General features: G+C 43.8%; 1 protein-coding gene and 1 long non-coding RNA gene across 2 annotated transcripts; one reads left to right on the forward strand and one right to left on the reverse strand.

Moving 5' to 3' along the window:
• Positions 1 to 219: 219 nt before the first annotated feature.
• ADAT1 (adenosine deaminase, tRNA-specific 1) lies at positions 220 to 21920 on the forward strand. Its single transcript, XM_005862608.2, is given in 11 exon segments — positions 220 to 258; positions 4194 to 4383; positions 4681 to 4749; positions 5775 to 5829; positions 6334 to 6464; positions 11142 to 11299; positions 11301 to 11761; positions 12869 to 13014; positions 13752 to 13851; positions 17496 to 17582; positions 20765 to 21920. Coding segments are annotated over 10 exon segments (1605 nt in total). The 5' UTR covers positions 220 to 258; positions 4194 to 4214; the 3' UTR covers positions 20994 to 21920.
• LOC106725467 lies at positions 18703 to 26167 on the reverse strand. The gene is made up of 2 exons (XR_001361362.1): positions 25110 to 26167; positions 18703 to 19284 (listed from the first exon to the last, which is right to left on the reverse strand). It is a non-coding gene; the product is annotated as an uncharacterized LOC106725467 (long non-coding RNA).

The following is a 26167-nucleotide window of genomic DNA, read 5'->3' on the forward strand; positions in this document are numbered from 1 at the left end:
CATGATATCATTCTACTATTATTTGAACCATATCTTACCCCGGAGTCAGCTTCCTTCAGCCCATTTCACCTGTACCTACGTACAGTTCCGCAAGCCGCCCGACCGGAAGCACCAGTACCACGCCCGCTGAAGGACTACAAGAGCCAGCGTACCCTGCGCGCTTCTGGGGGCGGGGCTTGGAAGAACAGCCTCTTTGTGACGTTACGTTCCCTACGCTGCGTGGTTCCGCTCGTTCCCTCGAGGGCGCGCGTCTTGAAGGTGGGAGGGGAGCGTCGGTGACACGGTGGGTTTACTCGGCCAAGGGCACGCGAGCGAGCTGGGGCCCTGGGATTCCCGGTGAGGTGCCCTCGGTCTGACTTTTCCGAGGCCATATTGTGTGGGAAGAGGTGAGGACCGTGCCACCCCCGATGCGCGCTACGTGGCAAAGTGCTGCTCCTTGCTCGGCTGTGCCGGTGTCCGCCGCGTGTGCGAGCTCTAGCTGCGGGCGAGCGCGGGGGGTGTGCCCTCCGCATCCCGCATAACCCGCTGAGGTAGGCGCGCACCTTATTCCTGCTTCACGGGTCTGCAGACGCCCTTGTAACCTGGGGGTCCGTTGTAACTGGACGAATGGGCCCAGCCCAGGCCTCTGGAGAAGAGGGTCCGCTGCCGCGTTCATTGAGGAGGGGGCCTCAGGGGAGTGGGTTACGTCCTCCCACCATCGCTAAACCCTTCACTCCCCTGGCAGCCGACCTGCCTTAATTTTTACTTCAAAAGGTGGTGGGTTCATAAGCTCTCTGCAACTGTCATAACAAGCGGTCTTGGTCTCTTGCGGGACAAAACAAAAACAAAAAAAGCCTGTTTAACGGAGCTATTGTTGCATAGGAAGCAGCTGTTCAAGATCTAGGAGAGAGTGGATTTGAATTTTAGTGGACCCAGTATATAAAAAACATTTCTTCATCTATTGTGCAGGCTCCTTCAGACTCACACGTTAATGAGGTGATATACAGTTCTGGGCTGCTTCATCGTAGGCGTCAGCGTTTCTTACCGCAAGTTGTGTCTTCCTTGCTCTTAGTAGCTTGTGGTGTGTATCTCTGGTTTAATTACAGGTTGTTTCTCTGAGTATCTGCCTTCATAAAATATATAGCCCAGTGATAGCCGCATCCCTTCCCCCTAGAAATGAGAGGGAAATCCAGATGGAGGATTTCAGAGTCTCCCATACTTTTCTTATGCTCCAATAGATGCAAGACTTATGTTGGATTTCTGACTTTAAAGTCACAGTTATGTCAGTTTCTGCCAGATTCCTGTTTTAAATCACTCTGGTCTGATTTTCCATGACCAGTTATTGCAGTGACAGGCCTGCACATCTGAACTGCTAAATAGATAGGCATATGAAAGAATTTTAAAAGTTTATTTGAGCAAGGAGCAATACTAACCCTCCAGCACCAAACCGGAAGTGGTTTGGGTCACTCTGCAAGCAGGAGCTAGGGGAAAGACAGAAAGTGCATAAGCAAGAAAGGAAATTAAGCAATACTAACCCTCCAGCACCAAATCGGAAGTGGTTTGGGGCACTCTGCAAGCAGGAGCTAGGGGGAAAGACAGAAAGTGCATAAGCAAGAAAGGAAATTATTTGATTGGCTATAGCTTAAAGCCTAATTAGCTGTGATTGGTTGACCTCAGTGTTTTGATGTGAGCTTTGTGGAGGTAAGAAAGGTCCAAACCTACAATTTTATGAGTGTATTTGAACCAAACTGACAATTCCCAGGAAGCAGACATTGATGGATTGAGAAAATGCTTTAGAGAATAGCAGTTTTGCACCTTATTTTATGTATTAGAATAAAAGGAGAGGTAGGAGGGTTACATGAAATCCATGTAGATTAAGGGGGCTGGAGAAAGCAAAGCAGGGACATCTCTGGGATCAGATAAAAAGGCAAAAGAGAGAAACCACATAGATCTTTTTAAAAAAATATATATTTTTTTTATTGATTTTGCAAAGCAGGGACATCTCTGGGATTGGATAAAAAGGCAAAAGAGAGAAACACATAGATCTTTTACATTGGTAGATACAGGATAGTCAATCATCAACATAGCACACTAGAGGCCTGATGCATGAAATTCCTGCAAGAACAGGCCTTCCTTCCCCTCCTCCCCCTGCTGCCGGCACCAGCTTCCCTCCAGCACCTGGGACCCGGGCTGCTTCCCTCTTACAGCCGCCCGCAGGCACGTGGGACCTGGGCTGGCTTCCCTCCAGCCCAGACTTCATCAGGAAAGACATCTGGAATGATGTCCGGAAGACATCCAGTCTAATTAGCCACATAGATCTTTTATATTGGTAGATACAGGATAGTCAATCATCAACATTTATAGCACACTAGAGGCCTGATGTATGAAATTCCTGCAAGAGCAGGCCTTCCTTCCCCCTCTCCCTCCGGCTGCCAGCACCAGCTTCCCTCCAGCACCTGGGACCCGGACTGCTTCCCTCTTACAGCCGCCCGCAGGCACCTGGGACCTGGGCTGGCTTCCCTCCAGCCCTGACTTCATCAGGAAAGACGTCTGGAATGATGTCCGGAAGACATCCAGTCTAATTAGCATACTACCCTTTTATTATTATAGATAGATAGAACAAGATGACAATGAGGGCTTCTATGGTCTCTTGCTCTGGTGGTGGTTGTGCCCTGAGGGATCTGGAAAAGGAGAATACTCTGATATTTCAAAAGTATGTTTTCTTAGACGCAGAAAGACAATAGACAGGTTCACTTAAGGTAAAGATTGACCTTTGTCAAGGGAATCTACAGGCCTAGGACATGACTACCCACCATAACTTGCTTTTAGTTAGGAAGTTTTATATTCAGGTCATCTATGTAGTTACTTTTGGTCTCTGAGTTTGTAAGGCTTGCCATATTGGCCTTCCCTGAGCTTGTCAGGTTTAGGATGTGGCCCCTTTTTCCTTCACATCCAAAGGTTCCTCCAAATTTGGTTTTCCTCCAAATCAGAGGTTCTTTTTAGTATTACTAATCACAGTTGACACTAATTGTGCTCAATGTTATAGCAGTTACTTTTTATAGATACTTAATCCTCACAATAACCCCATGGATTACATTTGACTGTAATTATTATTTTAATAGATGAAGAAACAGACACAGGTTAAGCAATCTACCCAGTTCCACACAGTTACTATAAGCAAAGCCATAATTAGAACCCAGAAATGGTGACTAGAACCCACATTCTTCCCAATTCCTATGAGAACACTTGACTAGTGAGAAACTACTGGGCTCTGTCGCTTCACTGCATCATAAAACGATATAGGAGAAATTAAAGGTTTGCTTTCCTGAGAGGGGCATCAGTGGAGATTTACTGGAGGGAAATACAGAACCAATTTGCACCCTAGCCAGTTTGGCTTAGTGGATAGAATGTCAGCCTGCAGGCTAAAGGGTCCCAGGTTCAATTCTGGTCAGGGGCTCAGTCCTCAGTGAGGGGCGTGCAGGAGGCAGCCAATCAATGATTCTCTCTCATCATTGATGTTTCTGTCTCTCTTTCCCTTTCTCTTTGAAGTCAATAAAAATATATTTTTCAAAAAGAGAACCAATTTAGGGTGGAGGGGGTAGAGGAGAGAGAAAAATAAAATGCCTGAAAGTGAGGATAAAAAACAGCTTGGCCCTGGCCGGTTTGGCTTAGTGGATAGAGTGTTGGCCTGGGAACCAAAGGGTCCCCGGTTCAATTCTGGTCAAGGGCACATGTCTGGGTTGCAGGCTTGATCCCCAGTGGGGGGCATGCAGGAGGCAGCCAATCAATGATTCTCATCATTGATGTTTCTGTCTCTCTCCCCCTCTCCCTTCCTTTCTGAAGTCAATAAAAATTTGTTTGTTTGTTTGTTTTAGAAAAGAGCATCTGTAAAGGCAATTTATATAATTAAAAATATTTTCAGTTAATATATATGATATATATATATGTATAATATATATATATTTTTAAACAGCTTGAAGAAATAGAAGTCTTCTGGGGTTGATAGGATTTGGGATTTCTTTGATCTTTCCTTAAAGATGAAAATGGGCAGGGAAGTAGGAGAAAATGACCCATAGAGTTTCAGATAAAGAAACCTCAGTGTGAACACAGGTGAGCTACACCGGAAAGCCCTGTTGAAATACACTGGTGCGAGGGTGTAGCATTGTGCATTGGTCCTCCTTTCTGTACTTATGATGGTTGTGATTTCTGATTAGGATCTCAGCACCAGCTCAACCATGTGGACCCCGGATGAGATTGCGCGCCTGTGTTACGAGCACTATGGGAGCAGGCTGCCCAAGCAGGGGAAGCCTGAGCCCAACCGGGAATGGACGTTACTAGCAGCCGTGGTGAAAATACAGCCTATAGCTGGCCAAGCCTGTGACTGCCCTGACAAACAGGTGCAAGGTGAGACCTTTTCTCCTTGAAACTCTCCCTCTTTTTGTCAGAGATGGTAGAATGATACATGGCTCTACACAGGGACAGTCGCCGCGGGTATAAACTGCGATATTGGGCATGTTCCCCTGCTCTCCGCCAGGTGGCGCAGTACTTCAAGCGGTGGGAAATGGCCGTGCTGGAACCGCAGTCCTCTCAGATGGGTCAGCCTATGGGAATGCTGAGGAATGTGCAGACTTATTAAACCCGAGGACTGGGGACTATTCCGATTCTAAAAGCTCACTAATAACTCGTTTTTTCTTCCCTCAGTGACAAAGGAAGTTGTCTCAATGGGAACAGGAACAAAATGCATAGGCCAGTCCAAAATGAGGAAGAGCGGTAAGCCCACATTGGGTCTAAACATTGCCTGTCTAGGGAGCTTTGGAAATGGTGTCCATGTTGCACTTTCCTCTCCTCTTCAGAGCCAAGGGGTCATATTACTGAGATGGCTGACATTTCAGTTCACACTGACTGTCACTGGCTCCAGTTGGAAGGACAGAACTCATTTAAAGAACGGGAATAACCAATGGAAGCAAAGGCTGCCAGGAACGCGCTTTCTTAGTGGATTGAAAGTTGGCCAGTATTTTCATGCTCAAACCAGAAGTTCCCTGGGCTTAGCTAATTTTCAGTATCTCTGAAAACCCAGAAAGCAATCGGCACCAAAAAGAATATGGAAATTCCTTGGAGTTCTGGTATCTTCATCTTCTGCTTCCAGTTAGCAGAGGCCTCCTGGAGTTTGTTTCACCCATTCTCCTAGCTTTGCCTCCTGTATATGAGGAAGTTGTTCAAGGACCACTATGTATCAGCATGAGCCCAAGTATGATACCAGGGCACACTTCGCCCATTCTCCTAGCTTTGCCTCTTGTATATGAGGAAGTTGTTCAAGGACCACTATGGATTGAATTCCATGGAAATGTATCAGCATGAGCCCAAGTATGATACCAGGGCACAAAAGATCTGGATCCCTGTCCTTCAGATAAAGATTTCCTATAAATCAGTAGTTCTCAGCTAGGGGAGATTTTGCCCCCAGGGGACAGTTGGCAATGTCTGGAGACATTTTTGGTTGTCATACCTGGGAGAGGGGAGTGTGCTGCTGGCCTGCCAGGAATGCTGCTTAACATCCTACAATGCACAGGACAGACCCCGCACAACAAAGAATTTTCTGGTCCAAAATGTCAATAGTGCTGAGTTGAGGAAGCCCGAAGTAAATGCATTGCCATTAATGATTATGATGCTTTCTGGCAGAGCCCTCCAGGAGCTACGTGGCCATCCTGGGTGCTGGGGGAAACTGCTATGTTGTGCTGCCAGGAACCAGGGCGTCTCCAGGTTCCTATGTCTTCACTAGTGTCCTGTCTTTGCCACAGGAGATATCCTCAATGATAGCCATGCTGAGGTCATAGCCAGAAGGAGTTTCCAAAGGTAAAGTCACGTCTCCAGAGAATCTGATTTAGCCAGGGTTGGGGGCCCCAGAATTTGCACTTCTAATAAGCTCCCAGCAAAACTGATTATGTTATTTAGCCTGTGAACTAAACTTTGACTAACACTGGTCTATACAGTGGGTCTCATGCTTGAGTGTACATCAGAATCACCTAAAGGGTTTGTTAAAATCCAAATTGCTGGGCCCACCCCCAGAGATTCTGAATCAGCAGGTCAAAAGTGGAGTCTGAGAAGTTGCTCTTTCTTTCTTTCTTTCTTCCTTTCTTTCTTTCTGACGTTGCATTTCTAACAAATTCCAGATGATGCTTATGCAGCCAGTTCAAGGACCACACTTTGAGAATCACTGGTCTAGATTTCTCATAATTCCAAATAACTATCAGTTCCATTGGTCATTAGTAGATCTTTCTTCCTTAGTAATTACCCAGCCAGTCTTCCCTGTTACCACAGAGATTGGTATTCTTTTTGATATCCTCCTGCACCCATTAGGTACCTTCTCCATCAGCTTCACTTGGCAGCCACCTTGAAGGAGGATAGCATCTTTATCCCAGGAACTCAGAGAGGACTGTGGAAACTCAGACCAGACCTTTCGTTTTTATTTTTCTCCAGCCATACGCCCTGTAAGTATATTCAAGCCTTTGGATTAATGTTGCATTGTCTACTTCCTTCTGTTCATCTTATCTGTAGATATGTTTCTCAAAAAAAGCACTTCTAGCTGAAGTGTAGCTACAACCAACAGCAGTGCCTTTTTTGTGAATAGACCAGTGTGCCTAACCATTTCTCTGCCAAGAAAAGGCAGGGGGCGGGGGTATTGGGGCAGGGGTACTCACATCTCATTTTCTAATCAGGACTGGGGAACCTAAAGCTGAAACCCCACCAGGTCTGAAACCAACAATAAGGCTTAGAAGTACAAACTTATTTCATTCACTCACTCACTCATTCATTCATGCATTAAACAAATATTTTCTATTTGTCAGCGACAGTATGACACACTGGGTACATAGCAGTGAATAAGACTAGCCCCTTACTTACTCTCATAGTCTTTTAGGGATTGTTGACAATCATGGTTAGTTAAGGTAAATCTTGGTGAGTTACTGGAGGATGTTCAGGTGCTGGGGTTGCATTAGGCAGGAAGACCAAACCTGGCCTACAGAGAGTCATTTCTATTCTGTTTTCTGTCTTGAAAATTAAGAATAATTTCTGCCCTTTGTAGGCAACAACTCGGGGATGGCAGTCCTCACCGTAAAAGCTTTGAAATAAGGATGTAAGATTATTCTCTGTGTGTTACTTTAAGAGTAACACATGTAATTAGAGCAAAGATGGGTAATCACTCTAAGAGACAGAATAGCTCTCAAGACCTGATCATAACTCAAATAAAAAGTAGAATTTAAGAAAGAATGAGTTGATTGAAAAAGAGTTGGTTAAGAGTCAAAGGCCAGAAAAATGATGGGGCTCATCCATGCTGTTCTTAACAGTGGGTACTCTGGTCCTAGGACCAAAGGACGTTTCCTAACTCAGTGCTTCTCAAACTGTAATATGCATATGAATCACCCAGGAATCTTGCTAAAATGCAGATTTAAATTCTGGGGTGGAGCCTGAGGTTCTACATTTCTAATCAACTCATGGTTGATGCCAGTGGTGTTGGTCTATGGATCACACTTTGAATAGCCAGGGTCTGGCTGATTCTAGTAGAGAATCAGATGCATCTGGGGATCAAGCTAGTCCGACCACCTAATCAAATGACATAAATCAGTGTCCGCAGGTTGGTACTGCTCTGTGAGTGTACAGATCTATGAGAAAAATCAGAACTATGTAGTGAGTTTTTCAAAAAGCTAATTTCTTTCCATTTAAAGGTTATAAGATTTTAATCTTTTTTAAATAGCAGTACTATAATTAGGATCCTTAAAGACCTTACTTGATGAAATAAAAAGTTGATCGCCTTCTGTTAATCTTAAAATCTTCTGGAAATTTTACTGGTCTGTGAAATAAAAATCTAGAGCCACTAATCTAACTCCCTGGCTCATTTAAAAAATATTTTTATCCAAAAACGTAAGAGAAAATCTAGTAAGGCACAGAGGTAGAAGTGAACAGTAGAAGAAATGGGCTCAGGAATTAATGGGGCAGGGGAAGCTGCCTGCGTGTTCCCTGGAGGGAGGGCTCTAAAAAAATTTTTAAATGTGATGTCCACCCAGGGTTTGTCTGCAGAAAGAAAGAACACTACCTAGAGTATGTGACTATTTGGCTCTCTTGGCATTTATTCCTCATTATTAATTGATAATTTGGTGCATGGGTTAGTTACTTCAGACTCTTATTTATGAGTTTTATTAGCATGAGTCAGCCTCTCGAGTTCAGGCATCTGTCAAGATCAAATCTCTGAGCCTCAGAGTGGGAGGTGAGCCCTGATGAATTCTCCAAAGTCACTGTCACCTTATGAGATCTCTGGAAATCTGCCAGCCAGCCTCTCTGGCAACACGCCCACTAATGCATCTCTTGCCTTTCCCACTCTTGGGTTTTAAGGCTACAGATGTATTACTCACACGCTTTAGAAAAGCACCACATTAGGTTAGTGTTTGAAGAAGTAGCTCCCTTCTCAAAAGCTGTGCTCTTTCTTTTTTCCTTTATTGATTAAGGTATTGCATATGTGTATTTATTCCCCCATTGCCCTCGACCCCCGCGCTCATGCCCTCACCCCCCTGGTGTCTGTGTCCATTGGTTAGGCTTATATGCATGCATACAATTCCTTTGCTTGATCTCTCTCCCTTACCCCCACCCTCCCCTACCTTCCCTCTGAGGTTTGACGGTCTGATCGATGCTTCTCTGTCTCTGGATCTGTTTTTGTTCATCAGTTTATGTTGTTCATTATATTCCACAAATGAGTGAGATCATGTGATATTTATCTTTCTCTGACTGGCTTATTTCGCTTAGCATAATGCTCTCCAGTTCCATCCATGCTGTTGCAAATGTTAAGAATTCCTTCTATTTTACCGAAGCGTAGTATTCCATTGTGTCGATGTACCACAGTTTTTTAATCCACTCATCTGCTGATGGACACTTAGGCTGTTTCCAAATCTTAGCTATTGTAAATTGTGATGCGATGAACATAGGGGTGCACATATCCTTTCTGATTGGTGTTTCTAGTTTCTTGGGGTATATTCCTAGAAGTGGGATCACTGGGTCAAATGGGAGTTCCATTTTTAGTTTTTTGAGGAAACTCCATAAAAACTCCACAGTGGCTGCACCAGTCTGCATTCCCACCAGCAGTGCACGAGGGTTCGTTTTTCTCCGCATCCTCGCCAGCACTTGTCATGTGTTGATGTTAGCCATTCTGACAGGTGAGATGGTAGCACATTGTCATTTTGATTTGCATCTCTCCGAGTGCTCTTTACTAATCTGTTTTTGTTTTCTTTTCTATTCCCTGTAAGCACAGAGTAGGTCATAAATCCCTAAACCAGTACAGGGAAACACCAGCTGTGTAATGTACTGCAGAGTTTTTACTCTGAGGATATCCACATACATCTCCAAGATGGGAAAACTGTAAGCATTGTTTGCCAAACTTATTTAACCGTGAAATCAGCCACCCACTTTTGTTTTTCAAGACATCTTGTGGGATAACATTTTACAAAATGCACTTGGGAAACTGCTCATTCTAAACAAATGGTTCTCAGCTTAGGACTATTTTGTTCCCCAGGAGACATTTAACAACATCTGGAGACATTTTTTCTTTAAATATATTTTATTGATTTTTTACAGAGAGGAAGGGAGAGGGATAGAGAGCTAGAAACATCAATGAGAGAGAGACATTGATCAGCTGCCTCCTGCACACCCCCCACTGGGGATGTGCCCGCAACCAAGGTACATGCCCCTGACCAGAATCGAACCTGGGACCCCTCAGTCCTCAGGCCAACGCTCTATCCACTGAGCCAAACCAGTCAGGGCTGGAGACATTTTTGATAGTCAAACTAGGGAACTCTAATAAGTGGACACCAGGGAAGTTGCTAAACATCCTACAATGTACAGGACAGACCCCACAGCATAGAATTACCTGACCCAAAATGTCAGTAATGTGGAGGTTGAGAAACCCTGGTCTAAAACTAGTGTTGCCCTAGCCGGTTTGGCTCAGTGGATAGAGAGTCGGCCTGCAGACTGAAGGGTCCCAGGTTTGATTCTGGTCAAGGGCACATGCTTGGGTTTCGGGCTCAATCCCCAGTAGGAGGCGTGCAGGAGGCAGCCAATCAATGATTCTCTCTCATTATTGATGTTTCTGTCTCTCTCCCTTTCTCTCTGAAATATATTAAAACTAGTGTTTCCCAGCCTAAGTGCCCATCAGTAGATGAATGGATTAGAAAACTGTGGTACATCTACATGATGGAATACTATGCTGCTGTAAAAAAGAAGGAATTCTTACCATTTGCAACAGCATGGATGGAACTGGAGAGGATTATGCTAAGTGAAATAAGCCAGTCAATGAAGGAAAAATACCACATGATCTCACTCATTCATGGATAATAAAGACCATTACAAACTTTTGAACAATAATAGATACAGAGGCAGAGCTGCCTCAAACTGATTGTCAAACTGCAGCGGGAAGGCCAGAGAGGGTTGGGGGGCAGAAGGGAGGGGAGTAAGAGATCAACCGAAGGACTTGTATGCATGCATATAAGCATAACTAATGGACATAAGACACTGGGGGGTAAGGGAGGGCAGGGGATTGTCAAGGGGGGGGGAAGGACACATATGTAATACCCTTTGTAATACTTGGGGGTAGGAGAGGCCAGGGGATTGTCAAGGGCAGGAAAAAAAGGAGACATATGTAATACTCTTTGTAATACTTTAAGCAATAAAACAATTATAAAAATAAATAAATAAATAAAAATAAAACTAGCGTTTCCAAAACTTCCTGTGATAAGAGTTCCCTGGGATCTTTGTTAAAATATTCAGTTTTCCAGACCCCTCCCCTCCAGAGATTATAACTCACTGAGTCTAGGAGAGGTTCAGGATCATCAACAAGAGGATTCGTAGTAGGCAAATATGGGCAACTGTTCTTAATTCATCTCAGGTCAGCTGGGAGAATAATATTGAGCTTTGTTTAAAGTAGTGGTTCTCAAAGTTGAGTTTGCATCCGAATCATCTGGAGAGTTCATTAATGTACAGACTGCTAGATACACCTCCAGAGTTTCTGATGTAGCAGGTCTACTCTGGGTCCCAAAAATTTGCATTTCTAACAAGTTCCTAAGATATGCTGCTGTGGCTTGTGGCACTTTGAGAACCACTGGTTTAAGGGGTTTCTTCTCCTGTAGGTGGGGATGCCTCTATCATCCCAATGCTCGAGTTTGAAGATCAGCCTTGCTATCCTGTCAATAGAGATTGGGCCCATAACCCATCAATGGAAGCCAGTGGTAACCTGGAAGCTACTGAAGATGAAAGGAAATGTGAAGACTCAGACAGTCCCGTGACCAAAAAAAATGAGGCTTGAGCCCGGAACTCCTGACAGAAAAGTCACCAACGGTGTGGCTCACCATCAGAGTTTTGGCAATCAGGGAAGTGGCCCAGTCCCCCCAAGTGTCAGCTGCTCTAATGTCTCCTCAGAGGAACTGGCCACTGTCACTGGGATGGCCCCCAGTGGTGCCAAAGTGGTGGATGTTTATAGGACAGGAGCCAAGTGTGTGTCTGGCGAAGTTGGAGACTCGGGGAAGCCTGGTGTTGCGTATCACCGGGTAGGGCTGCTCCGAGTGAAGCCAGGCCGGGGAGACAGGACTTGCTCCATGTCCTGCAGCGACAAGTTGGCACGGTGGAATGTCCTCGGATGCCAGGGGTCACTGTTGATGCACTTCATAGAAGAGCCTGTCTACCTGTCAGCTGTGGTCATCGGGAAGTGCCCATACAGCCAGGAAGCCATGCAGAGAGCACTAATTAGGAGGTGAGAGGGCAGGGAGGGAGGGCTCCAAACATTTAGCTTTGTGGGTCATCATTTTTTTTTAAATATCCTTTTTAAAAATATATATATTTTATTGACTTTTTACAGAGAGGAACGGAGAGGGATAGAGAGTTAGAAACATTGATGAGAGAGAAACATCGACTAGCTGCCTCCTGCACACTCCCTACTGGGTATGTACCCGCAACCAAGGTACATGCTTTTGACCAGAATCGAACCTGGGACGCTTGAGTCCGCAGGCCATAGCTCTATCCGCTGAGCCAAACTGGTTAGGGCAGTGTCGTCATTTTTTAAAAAGAAAAGGAAATCACTAAAATGGCCAGCAATAGATCAAGTGTTTTCTGTTAAGACTTCAGTTGAGGAAATTTAATATGGTAAGATGCACATAATGTTTAAAGAACAATTCAGGCCAGGCCGGCGTGGCTCGGTGGTTGAGCGTCAACCTAGGAACCAGCAGGTCGTGGTTCGATTCCTGGTCACGGCACATGCCCGGGTTGCTGGCTCAATCCCCAGTGTGGGACATGCAGGAGGCAGCTGATCAATGGTTCTCACTCATCAATGATGTTTCTATCTTCCTCTCTCTCTCTCCCTCTCTGAAATCAATAAAAATATATTTAAAAAATAAATAAAAAAGAACAATTCAGAAGATAAAGTAAATTCATTTTGGTCTTAAAGTATATATGCCTATAGAAAAAGATTATAGGAAGATGTACACAAAGGTATTAATATTTATTACCACTGAGATGTGGTATTGTTGGTAGTTTTTTCTTTGTGATTATTGTATTTTCTCATTTTCTACACTGTACATATATTGCTGTTAAATTTTTTAAAAACCTTCAAACATTAGTGTTAATTTTTAAAAAGGTAAATGACAAAGGATGACCACTCAAGTGTGGTCTCCCTAAAGAAGGCAGCTAAAGCCAGTGAATGCTGTAGTAACTGAGGGCAGGATGAAGCCATGGCCAGGGGAAGGCCTGTGTCAAATGGCCTTTGCCCCCCACCGAGACACAGGGGTGGTGATGTGGTCCACAGCCCTGGATACTCTCTTTCTCAAGGAGTATGCCTAAACAGTGCATTTTCCCTCACGTTTAGGTGTCAGAATGTCTCCTCTTTACCCAAAGGCTTTGGAGTTCAAGAAGTAAAAATACAGCAGTCGGATTTACTGTTTGAGCAGAGCCGCTGTGCAGTGCAGGCAAAAAGGGCTGACCGTCCAGGGCGACTTGTTCCTTGTGGAGCAGGTAAGGGATCCAGGTTCCACGTGCCCTGGAGTAACTTGTCCCCAGTCCATGGAGTGGCTTGGGGTGGGCTGCATCCTCTCGGCCTGGGGAGGCTGTTTACCATGCACAAGGTCAGTAGTGTGGACTTTGGAGACACCCACACTGTCAGGTTCCTGCTCTCTGTGACCCTGGGAAACCTACTTATCCTCTTTCAGCCTCAATTTCCTCATCTTTAGATAAGAATATAATTTATTTATCAGGGTTGTTATGAGGATTAAATGAGAAATTCTGTTTCATTCATTTACTGTGTGTTTAGCATATAATAAATGCTCAGTGATAGTTGTTATGATGATGATGAGGAGGAGGAGGATTAATTATGAACCACTTGTACTCTGGAAGCCAAGGGTCAGAGTGACAGTCATTATGTCTGACGTTATATCTAACTCTCATGGGTCTGCAGAGGCAGGAAAATATTTTTTTTAATATATTTTTATTGAATTTTTACAGAGAGGAAGGGAGAGGGATAGAGAGTTAGAAACATCGATCAGCTGCCTCCTGCACACTCCCCACTGGGGATATGCCCGCAACCAAGGTACATGCCCTTGACCAGAATCGAACCTGGGACCCTTTAGTCCGCAGGCCGACACTCTATCCACTGAGCCAAACCGGTTAGGGCCAGGGAAATATTTTTATCAAAACACTTCTGGGGTTTATAGAAAACTGAACAGTTTTAACTCTAGAATCTTATCTTTTCACAGCCATCAGCTGGAGTGCAGTTCCTGAGCAGCCATTGGATGTCACTGCCAATGGCTTTCCACAGGGAACAACAAAGAAAGGAATCAGAAGCCTTCAGGCCAGGTACAGCACATTGGGACAGAAGGAGATGGTGGCTGTGTACTTATACCACACCACTAATTCCAGAACATTTCATCATCCCAAAAAGAAAACCCCATAACCATTAACGGTCACTCCCCACACTTCCCTCTCCCCACTTCTGGCAGCCCCTGATTTCCATTCTGTCTCCACAGATTTATCTATTCTAGATGTGTCACATAAATAGTATCATACATCATGTGGCCTTTTATGTCTAACTTAATTCACTTAGCATTAGCCTGAGGGTGGGAGGGGTTGTGGGGGAGTGGCCTCTCCGCCACAATCTGGGTTGAGCTGTGAAATTGAATTTCACAGGTGGATTTTTTTTGACATGTTTATTTGTCTGATTCAACACAAACAATAACTAATTACACCTTATTAGACTTTAAAAAAAGGTTCATTCTTCACAGCCATTAACCAGCTTTTAAATGGCCTAGACAACAGACTTGGCCTGTCCCTGGTGGCCTAGGATGTTGACTTGAGCAATGTTTACAAAACTGTTGTGGGTAGAGATTTTTGGAGTTTTCCCCCAAGAGCCTTCCTGGCTTCAGGCCACCATTGTCAGCACCTCTCAGGGGACAAAGCAGGTCATGAGGGACAGGAACCACATGTTTCCTGCTGAGTCTTGGTGAGGGGCTAGCAGCAGCTCTTTCTGGCCCCACCCGCCTGACTGTGGTTTAGGTTTGCTACTTTGCTTAAGTCTAAAATGCTCTTCTTCACTGTGAATGCACACCCTCTTTTACTTTAAACGTTCAGCTCAACCACCACTGCCTTCTGGCTCAAAATGATCATCTTTTCTCTAAATTCCCATAGTAGTGTTCTCCAGCTTCTCCCAACACGTGATTGATTTCTGTGTGATTGGGAGTGTCTCCTGTTCCCACCTTGCTCTGTCTCTAGTTATCCAGGTGACTTTGAACAAGCCCCCCTGCCCTCTGGGCCTCAGTGTGTTCATATCTGTAAAACGAGGACATTGGAATAGATGATCTGAGGTCTTTGACACATTGTCTCTCTGCACTTAGAAGGCAAACTCCACACAGGGAGGAAGTATATGGTCAGAAAAGCAGGCGCTTTGTACTTCCTGGCTCCCTTTCTTCCTGGTTGTGTGAACTTGGAAAGATTACTCTGGCCTAGGTGCTTCCATTTTCCAAACAGTGAAGCAAGGGTAACTAAGAGTATGCATTGCACAGGCATGTTGTGAAAATTGAAGGAAAGGATGCCTCTAACATGGTGCAGGGCTTGCAGTAGACATCTTGTTAAGATGGATTTCCCGTTCATTTGTCAAATAAAGCTTCATATTATTTGTGAAAGAGTCAGTTTTATTCTAAAGACCAGCAGCTGCTGGGGAAAAAGCAGGTTTTCTCATTGCTGATGTTTCTCTCTCATTGATGTTTCTAACTCGCTATCCCTCTCCCTCTCCCTTCCTCTCTGTAAAAAAAATCAATAAAATATATTAAAAAAAAAAAAAAGAACTATAGGAATAGGAACTCAGACTAGGACAATATACTAGTGCAACACTAAAGGAACTATTTTATTTAAATCTTCATGTTTTCATTTGTTTTTTTACCAACAATGAGATAACGGGACCCTCATTTTTGAGAAGCTTTATTTTATCCTGCTTCTTACAGGCAAATTCCTTTGCCCTAAAGTGGAAAATTCTCTTCCCCTCCCTGTCCAGATAACAAGCATCCCAAAGAATTATTATGTAGCTCATTGGATTATAAAAGAAAAGACTGAGGGATTACAAAATAAATTTATATCTATTTGTTACTCTCTGCTGCAATCAGTGTTTGTATCCAGCAACTTGTGCTAACACTTATTATACTATTATTTTATTTAGGAATTCCTTTGGAATTTTTTAAAATTTTATTGCATTTGAGAGAGAGAGAAACATTGATTTGTTGTTCCACTTATTGAAGAATTTATGGGTTGCTTCTTATATGTGCCCTGACTGGAGATTGAACCCCAAATTTTGGCATATCAGGACAATGTTCTAACCAACTGAGCTACCTGGCCAGGGCCTAGAATTTTTTAATATAGATAATCTTTTGCAAGTAGCATTTCCTCTCTAATCCTCCATTTCTTTCATTTTTTTGACTTACTGTGCTGGCTAGAACTGACAACATCACACTCATCTGCAAATAAAGGCTTTGGTTTTTGCTTTTCTTTTTTAATATTATTATTTATTTCAGAGAGGAAGGGAGAGGGAGAGAGAGATAGAAACATCAATGATGCGAGAGAATCATTGATTGGCTGCCTCCTATACACCCTCTACTGGGGATCGAGCCCGCAACCTGGGCATGTGCCCTTGACTAGAATCGAACGTGGGACCCTTCAGTCTGCAGGCCGATGCTCTATCCACTGAACCAAACCAACTAGAGCTAGTTTTTGCTTTTCAATCCTTATTCCTTTTATTTCTTGGCTTACTGTACGGAACCTTTGTATAATGTTAGATAAAAGCAGTGATGACAAGTACTCTTGTCTTATTCCTGATTTTAAGGACATATATTTGCTGTAGGTTTTTATAGATACCCTGCATGAATTTCAATACCTTTTTTAGTTCTCATTTGTAAAAGGTTTTAAGTCATTTGATGGATGTTGAATTCTAACAAATGCTTTTTCTGCATACATTTTCCTCATAGTTATATTACTTTTCTCCTCTAATCTGTTAATGAGGTGAGTTCCATTATTTTTTTGGCTTTGGAGGGTTTTTTTTAATGTTAAAGCAGCTTTATATTCCTGAGTGCCAATAGCCACTTACCACAATTAAGGCCCAGGGAAAGCAGCCTGTGAGGGCTCAAGGTTCTGCTTTAAGCCATGATTCTTTTCAGTAGGCCAGGTCCCAGCCAGGTAAGGGAGTCTCTTGACAGATTGTACAATCCCCTATATCATATGTTCCAATATGGCCACTGTCCAAGCTGATGGTGCCATTTGTGGAAACAGTGGAGGATACGGTGTGTAGACACGAGACACACATTGTGGGCACACGCAACAGTTCCCAACTTCTAAATCAGCTCATGAATTGTGTTTATGAGGGAAAGGAAGGAGGTACATACAGTCTAGGACACACCGACGTGGATGGGCCAAACCAAGAAGCCCCAGGTGAGCTGGTAAGGAATCCACACTCACTTCCTTCACTGTTCAAATGATGACCTCCCTAAAGCTTGATGTTAGAAGCAATGGGTTGGCCTGCAATGGCTCGTGTGCCCAAAGGGAGAGTCTGGAGACTGCCTCAGATGGCTCATCCAAGTGGACTCCATACAAGGAGCAGCACTCAAGGTTCTGAAACAAAGCTTTTAATTTCTTGTAAACAGTGTTACCCAAGGGGCCAGCTTTCTTGAAAGGAGGTAGCCAATGTGTTCTGGGGGGAATTTGGTAATTTCACCTCTGCCTTTACCCCATTTGAACCTGTCCCTTGATGATTTCACTGCTGGTGACATTTCTAAAGATGAGATTCATTTTTGTGCCTCAACCTAATCAAAGCCTCAGGTCTAGATTTTCTCCTTGCCAGTACAGGTGAAATGGGGCTCTGGCACATGGAAACCTAAATACCATGTGAAGCCTCGCATCTTTGATAGGGATCTGATACGTAGCAAACACTTAATGAGTCCTTTTTGTCTTTTTCCAAACAGATCTCGAATCAGCAAAGTGGAACTCTTTAGATCATTCCAGGAGCTGCTAAGCAGTATTTCAGAGGACAAGTGGCCAGACTCCCTCAGGTAACACTATTGACCCATGTTTTTTCATAGTTAGGAAGACTTCTGGTTTCGCACTGGCTCATGCGTAGCAGGAAGCTTTAGCAGGAGTGGTGTTTCCATAGGCCAGTGGGTGCTCATTGCTGACCACATGCTCTTCCATCCTGTCCCCATGGCCCTGCTTGTAGATCCGTGTATGATCTGAGGTATGGAGGATGGGTGGTTTGTGGTACAAACGTTTTCAGTTATCAGACAATAACTACCTAGAGTTAGGCAAAACTTCACAGAATAAGGGCACTGCCCTCACAAACTGCCCTCACCTCAGATGCTAGCCACAAGCTCAGGGGCCCCAAGGCACTCATACTTCTGACCCACTGACTACAAACCCGGGGGGTTGCCACTCATGTTTAATAATTCACCAGAACAACTGATAGGAAAGCACCGTAGTTACAATTACCTTTCACCTTTTAAAAAATACCAGTTAGGCCCTAGCTGGTTTGGCTCAGTGGATAGAGCATTGCCTGCGGCCTGAAGGGTCCCAGATTCCATTCTGGTCAGGGCACATGCCCGGGTTGTGGGCTTGATCCCCAGTCATGGGAGGCAACTGATCAGTGATTCTCTCACATCATTGATGTTTCTATCTCTTTCTCCCTCTCCCTTCCTCTCTGAAATCAATAAAAATATATTGGGGGGGGGGGGGGCGGAGATATGAGTTAAGACCAGCTAAAAGAAGGGACACATATGGCGAGGTCTGGGAGAGCCCCAAACTTGATGTTTGCACGTCCCAAGGATGCATCACCCTTTCAGCACCAACCAAGAAGCTGACCTGCGCTTCAGGGTCCAGATTTATTGGGTTTTTATTAATAAGAATGGTTGATTGACTCATAGTTCACATGATATGATTGAACTCAGTCTTCGTCTCCTCCTCCCACCCTAGGAGGCTATAGTGGTATCAGGTGTCTCAGTACTCCAATTCTCTCATCTCCTGGTTGGTCTTTCTGGTATGGCCAGCCCCATTCTGAAACTCTAGGGCCCACCATGAGTTACCTTGTTAAACATAAACTTAGGTGTGATCTCAGGGTTCACCATGAATAACAAAAACAGTCCTATCACTGGGGAAATTCTAAGGATTTAGAGGTTCCCATTTAGGAACTGGCAACAAAGACCAGCCAAAATCTTTATTATATAACAGTAGGGAAGCAGCAGAGTAGCCAGAAACTTCAATATGAAGAGGCTAGCCACCGTTATCACCATCATCCATACTGTGGTCAGTATTGATGCCCTTCAGTCTTTGGTGGTCAGTTTCTTTTTGTTTCTTGTCTGGAAGAATGAATCAAGCTGGAACTGGGTGGGTTTCCATACATTCTTGTGTTAAAAACAAATCTGGACTTAGGTAAGGAGAGACTTTACTCAGAAGGATTATTGCGTAAGAGAAGGGGTCTGTTACAGTAGGAGGTCTAATGCAGTGGCAAGAACACTCCAGTCATAAGCTTTGTAAGCCTCTCAAAGGGCAGATGGAAAGGGGGTTTCTTTTATATGGAGGGGTGTGCAAGACTAAACAGAACCTGGAATGGGGGAGTGGGATGAGCAGGTGGTGTGATGGGACAGTTGAACAGGAAATGTCTTCTCTTGCTGTCAGTCAATTCTCAGGAGGGGCTGTTAAGGGGTGGTTATACATTCTGGTGCTGTCTCAGGTTGAGGTTGGATCAAAGTTCTGGGGCCTGGGCTAATGAGAGAAGTGTAAGTAATATTTGGTCAAGTTACCAGGTATTTTGTCAAGATTGGTCAGTGGTTTCAGCTAATCATTATGAGGCAAAGAGTGGGAATTTGATGTGTCTGTGTCTGGCCTGTCATAGGTAACCCAGGGGGGCATCCATGAGTCTTATCTAAGTCATGGGAAAAGGCAGTTCTTTGCAATCAGCCATTTCCCAGGACACAGAAGGATGGGAGGGAGATTTCTTAACCATCGCTGTGTTTTAGAAACTCGGAGCTTAGGTAAAGTTTAACATTGTCATGTGTGTAGATCCCACCCTTTAACCAACAAAAAGCTGTAGGAAATTGATCAAACAACTGAAATCAATTTTTGCTGCAGTTAGCAACTTTGCCCTGCTGAAGTGAGCTAAGATACAACTTAGAAGCAGGGCAAATTGGATCAATAAGACACGAGTATCAGTTTCTTCAACTATAAGATGCAAGGACAGAGCTCAAGGTCCAAGTTGAGAAAAGGGCTCAGAGGAGCCTGACTCAGATTTGGTCAAAGGAGAGAAGAGTCTGTCACAAGAAAATCTCTTAACAGGATATAAGTATTACAAATACTACTCAACATGGCCATTTTTTAGCAGGCAGAGACGACTAAGGGATTGGGAGGGATGCTGTTGGCTGGTATAGGAGAGTATGGGTAAAATGGAAAGTGCTTTGCTTTGTTAGGGAAAATGTAGCCAAGAGGTTTCTAATGGCTGTATGCTCTGGTGGAAATTACAGACACTTAGGAAACTTTAAACCAAAAATATAATAGTTATTCTTGTTTTATCTGATTTCACCAGGACCAGACAAAGCTAGCATTCTGTTTAGTCTTGCCTGTTTTGTTTTGTTTTTTAATTTTTTTTTTTTATTGATTTCAGAGAGGAAGAGGGAGAGAGAGATATAAACATCAATGATGAGAGAGAATCATTGATTGCCTCCTGCACGCCCCACACCAGGGATGAGCCCACAGTCTAGGTATATGCCTGACCAGGGATCGAACTGTGACCTCCTGGTTCAAAGGTCAGTGGTCAACCACTGAGCCACACTGGCTGGGCAGTTTTTTTTGGGGGGGGGGGTTTAAAAAAATTGATTTTGGAGAGAGGACGGGGAGAGAGAGAGAAAGAAACACCGATTAGTTGCCTCCTGCACATGCCCCGACAAGGGCCAGGGATTGAATTTGCAACCTGGGTTTGTGCCCTCAACACCTTTTGGTGTATGGGACGATGCTCCAAGCAGCTGAGCCACACGAACAAGGTCTCATTCTTGCCTGTTTTAATCCATGTTACTTTGTAGTGGATTTCTTACAAAGGAGCCAGAGTCTCTCTAGGAAAGCATACTAAGATTATCCTGTTCCTAAGTCTCTTGTAGTAAATCTGAACAGTTGATTGATCAGGTGTCTTGTTGGCCATAGTGGTGAGCTGTTCAATGAGAACCTGTGTGCTTGGTGGTTATGTGTGCATTAGGGTGCAGAAGCTAGAAACATACCAGGAGTACAAGGAGGCTGCATCTGCTTACCAGGAAGCCTGGAGCGCACTCCGGAAGCAGGCATTTGGGTCCTGGATCAGAAACCCCCCGGATTACCACCAGTTTAAAGGAGAAGAGAAAGTCTGCAACGAGCTTACTGGTAGCAGGGTATTTTCCAGCCCTTCATGCTGGACCATATTTTTCCCTTTGTACCTGGATAAGCCTTAGCTTTTCTTGAGGCTGAATGAAGACAAAAGTCTGCCTTCTACCAGAGCCACATATCTCTTCTGTGCAAGAGGGATGGAACAATCTATACTTGACTGAAGCAGCTGTCTGCTAAAATGGAATCTCGCTAATGACCTTCGTATCTACCTGTCCTGACTTGTTTTTTATTGCTTCTCTAAAATATGGACTAAGAATTTGAAATACTACGACACTTTAAAAGTGATGCTCTGCTTTGTATTCCTACATTAATTCAGCAGATGTATTGTGCTGAGATGATGTTTTAATCTCTGCAAGTTCTAGAGCTGTGCCTCGCATAGTGGACGTATATTTCGTATACCCAGCCTTTCTTCCTTCGGAGAGCCACCCTTTCCTGCTCAGTGGGAAACTCTATACAACCATGAGACTTGGTTGAAGCAAACCTTGTTCCTGGCTCCAGGAATGTGAGCTAGCCCTGGACAGTCCTGGAACTATTGCCAGAGCTATCAGGAAAGATTCTCTCCCCTCTTGTATCAGGAGCTGTAAGGGCCACAGAATCTTGGAACTTGCCCTTCACATAAAGACAGCCAGCTAGAGAATTAAGGCAACAAAGAATGAAACAGCCAAGAAAATCAAAGCTCTGGTGACCTTGTTTGGATGCCTGAAGCTAGTGCCCACGGTGGACTTCAATTATGTGAGATAAATTCCTATTGTTTTGAGCAGGCCTAGCTGATCCCAGAGAGACTGCTCCTCCCAGGACTAGCCTGTCCCTGCAGATAGTAAGACTCATCTGGAATAAGCTACATAAAATATTTTGTATTTTTGCCAATAAATTTAGAAGTGGGATTTGCTGAATCAAAGGGTAAATGAACATATAATTTTGCTTTACTTAAATATATCTTCAAAATTTTGTTAATAAGTATGAGTGCAAAAAATAAAGCAAAATGCAAGACAGCATTATAACATTTCATTTGTATATATATATTTAAAAACAAAACAAAACACGATGAGCCCTAGCTGGTTTGGCTCAGTGGATAGGGTGTCAGCCTGTGGATCGAAGGGTCCCAAGTTCGATTCCGGTCAAGGGCACATGCCCAGATTGCAGGCTCCATCCCTAGTGGGGGACATGCAGGAGGCAGCCAATCAATGGTTCTCTCTCATCATTAATGTTTCTATCTCTCCCTCTCCCTTTCTCTCTGAAATCAATAAAAATATATTTTTTTATAAAGAACGATGGAAGTTATATATCTGTTTTGTTTGTATATGCTAAACTATCTCTGAATAGACAGATACACAAGAAACCACTAACACAGGCTATGGGGAAGGAGAGGGAGTGGCTGGGGCCCAAGAGTGGGAGGGACACTTGTCCCTGAAGACCCTTTATATTTTGTTATTTAAAAAAAAAAAATTGAACCATATTAATATAGTACCTATCTTAAAAATACACTTTTAGAAATTAAAAAAAAATGGAAAAAAGTTTATTTAAACTGTAGGAACACCAGAAAATATTCAGTTATATTGTATAGGAAAGAGGGACTCACCACATGCTTTCGGCAGCTCTGTTTATAATTCCACAGAATTACCTCTTTCCTAACAAAGTGACTTCTGGAATTTGACTCTTTCAGGAGAGTTTACACTTTGGTGTTCTATGTTCACAAGTGGGTTCTAATGTTACGACTGTGTGTGCATCATTTTCTTTTTCTTTAGAATATTAAAAAAAAAAAACTTAGCTTGATTTAATTTTGTGTATATATTCCATGAAGTCATTTCTGCCTCAAACCGCGGGGTTAAGTGCCTTTTTTTTCATGGAGTTTGCCAGTGCCAAGCATTAGCTCACTGTCTGGGGAGATGAATCTGCTGTGGAGAAAATGACCCGGCCTGGCCGCCAGCGCTCCAGGGGGAAGAGAAGCAGGCACCGTCTGCTTTCATCGTGTCTGTGGCTGGCGGGAAGCTGCCTCCACCTGGACCTTGGCAACATTCTTTGGCTTTAAGACAATGTTCTGAGCAAGACTTACTCAAAGTTTTCCAGTTTCTAAAACCCAGTTTCCAGTTTCTAAGTTCCCTTGCTGGCTATTACACTTTCAGCTACCACTGTTCTGGGATGATGTCTGGGGAAGTCAGATGAGCTGTTCAGAGTCCCACTGCAGCAGGAAGGTTACTGACACCAGGAAATGGCCTCCAAGTAGAAAGATAGGGTGCATATGTGCTCACTTTCAAAGGCTCAAGCAATCCTTTCCACAGAAACAAAGGCTGCTATCCTGAGGAATGGTTGGATACAGAAAGAGGCAAGAAGGCAGATGTTTTGGGAGAAAGCAACTGTATGTTCCAGAAAGACGAGTTCTTTTTATACCGCATGTTGAGGAATCATAATTGACCTCCATAACCTATACATGTAAATTCCTTTAAATCTAAATGTGTCTGTACTGGGACAAAGACTGACTTGCTGAAAGGTTTTCCAGATGGATCTAAAACAAAGCTTAAGTAGTACTTGTGGTCCAAAGGGGAGAGCAAAATTCTGCAGAGACACTTCAGGGAAGCAGGCAAAGTTGCATACATTCAATTTTCACTTCTTAAAAGTGGGGCCTCAAACTAATCATAGAAATCAGAACAGTGGTTGTTGCATGGTGGGGGAAGATGGGAGATTGGGGTTGAGTGGGAAAAGGCCCAAGGGAACTTTCTAGGATGATGGAAACATTCTGTTTTGATTAGAGTGCTGACTATATGAGTGTAAAAAATTTCAAACTTTATTTAGCTCTACACTTAACAAGATCTGTGCTTATTGTGTGTAATTCGACCTCAATTTAAAAATTTTAAAAATAAACTAGTCCTTATAGGACTGGATATTCAAGTAATTATGTTCTCATACTAACTCTTGCCACTGCCTGTGTAGATGTAGGGAAAGTGTTTAATCTCTGATTTCTAACCTGTGAGCTGTTCTACAAAATAAGGTCCCAGTTAGTAGGATGCTCAATTTTGTTCAACGGTAAGGTGGGATTTCTCATAAAAATTCTTAATGGGGTAAATAATACAAGAGAAATTTTCTTCAGGAAACTGAGCCCATTGATGCTTTGAGAAACATATGGCCTCAGTAATGTCTGTAACAAGGAAGGGATGGAAGTAATTCTCATCTGAGTTCAGTAACCTGGGTTCTGTATTTGGTGTGGACTTTTTGTGTCTCATCCCAATGAGCCAGCAGGATTTAGAACCAGCTTTTAGAACTAAGCGTGTTCAGCATTGCTTTTCAACCTCCAAGTGCAGGAAAGTGTCTTGATGGGGAAAAGGCAAAGGCAGAAAGTCACTGCAAGTGGGGAGCCAGGCTGCCAAATGTGTCTTGAGCACATGTTCCCTGAACTTGGGCTTGGCTCCAGAGGAGAAGAGCTCACAATGGAAACAGTGATGGCTGTATGCTCAGGCAGCCAAGAGAAAGAAAAGCGCATTGAAACCCTCAATGTCTCCCCGGGGAAAGGCACGGTGGGCCCCTTGGTGGTGAAACCAACCTGACAACAGCCCATTCCCAGCATCTTTCTTCAGTTCAACAACAGGACCTTTATGTGCAATCTCTCAGGAAATCTCTGAGGAATTATACTACGGGCAACCCAAGCTTTGCCCAACAATAAATGCACATAATCTAGTTTGCCCATTTTTGTTGAATTAGATTCTTTTACTTGAGAGAAAGAAGAGCTCTTCTTGATGTATATTCCCCCAGCTACTCCAAGATTTCATCAACTTCCTTTTTTATTGCTGCCACTTGTGAACTGTCCTGACCTCCCGTGAGTTCCTTTTCAGCTGATATTTTTAGGCTGTACTTTTATTCCTCACTTATCCAGTGCCATTGTGAATGCACTTCTATCCTAGCACAGCAGGAACCACTGGGCTGAGAAACCAGCAGGCAGCCGGAGAAACAAGGCCTCAGGGGCTTTTGGCCGTAGCCCTGAGTTTGAATTGTACTCTAGGATGTAAATTGGTTGTGTGATCTTAGGAGGTAACTATATTATCAGAGTGTCAGTGTGCTCGCCTTTGAAATGAGAGCAGCACTACCCCCTGGCAATAGGGCTGTGGGAATGAGATGAGATCATGCACAAGATAGGTATGAGAAGGGCTGCCCACCATGTGTACAGTGCCTGGCACATAGGAAACACCAACCTTGGTCTGTCACTCAGCTCATAAGTGACTCTTCAATTTGCTAGTCCCAATTTCCAGAGCTTATGCTAATAAACATGAGATTGTCTTCAGGAGAAGCATATTGGGCAAATGTTTGTGGAGCCTCTTGCTGCACACCAGGCATGTGTAAGTTTGCCTGCATGCACCTTCTCCATCCCACATCTGGAAGAAACAGCTTGTCTCCAGCTGCTAAGGAGGCAAGGAAGCAAAGCTGTTGATCACAGAGCTATATATAGATCCTCCTATGGAACTCATGGCTCTGCCTCCCACATGTCAACCACCAGGATCTTTTTTTCTCCCTAAGGAAATAAAAGACGAAAAGGGGAACCAATTGTGCTTTTTAAAGCGTTCTACCATTCAGTCTAATTAAAGAGTCTTTTAAGAATAAGAACATAGCTATATTACCTTCTTCTAAATTCTCCTTGAAGGAGATCCTCGGACCACCTTTGGGATTGGTGCCCTGGTGCACAAACCTGCCTCATGCTCTCCAGGTGGCGCGGTGTGTTTCAGCCACTGCTTGCAAAATTAAGATTGCACTAGCACTTGTTAAGTAAGCTCTCAGCTCCAGGTGGACCAGTCATGTCTTCTGAACACCATCAACATGCCAGGCAATGCGCTACACACCTGAGGTACAAGGATAGGGGATAGTTCTCTTGTTGTTCATCGACCAATAGGAAAGAGGTCACAGCCTTTGCAGTGGGACAGTACAATGTCATCTGAGGTCGATACCCAACCTGGGAGAGGAAGCGGCCCAGATATACTTGAGCAAAGAGGTGAAGGGGAAGGATTAGGCAAGTAAAGGGAAATTGTGGTACATATGGAGACAGTTTTGAGGATATCTGAGGTAGAGAAACACCATATGCAAAGGTCAGAGATGAAAGCACACCATGGCTGGGCTGGCAAGTATGGAAGGGGTTGGAGAGATCCTTGGGGCATGTTGGGGAGGACTTTATATACCCTGTGAAAGGGAATGTTCTAGTCCTGACTCAGCATTTCAGGAATTTTTATTTATTTACTTATTTACCTTTTTTGAGAAAAGG

The sequence above is a fragment of the Myotis brandtii genome, unplaced genomic scaffold, assembly GCF_000412655.1.
Source record: "Myotis brandtii unplaced genomic scaffold, ASM41265v1 scaffold165, whole genome shotgun sequence".
Taxonomy (NCBI): Eukaryota; Metazoa; Chordata; class Mammalia; order Chiroptera; family Vespertilionidae; genus Myotis; species Myotis brandtii.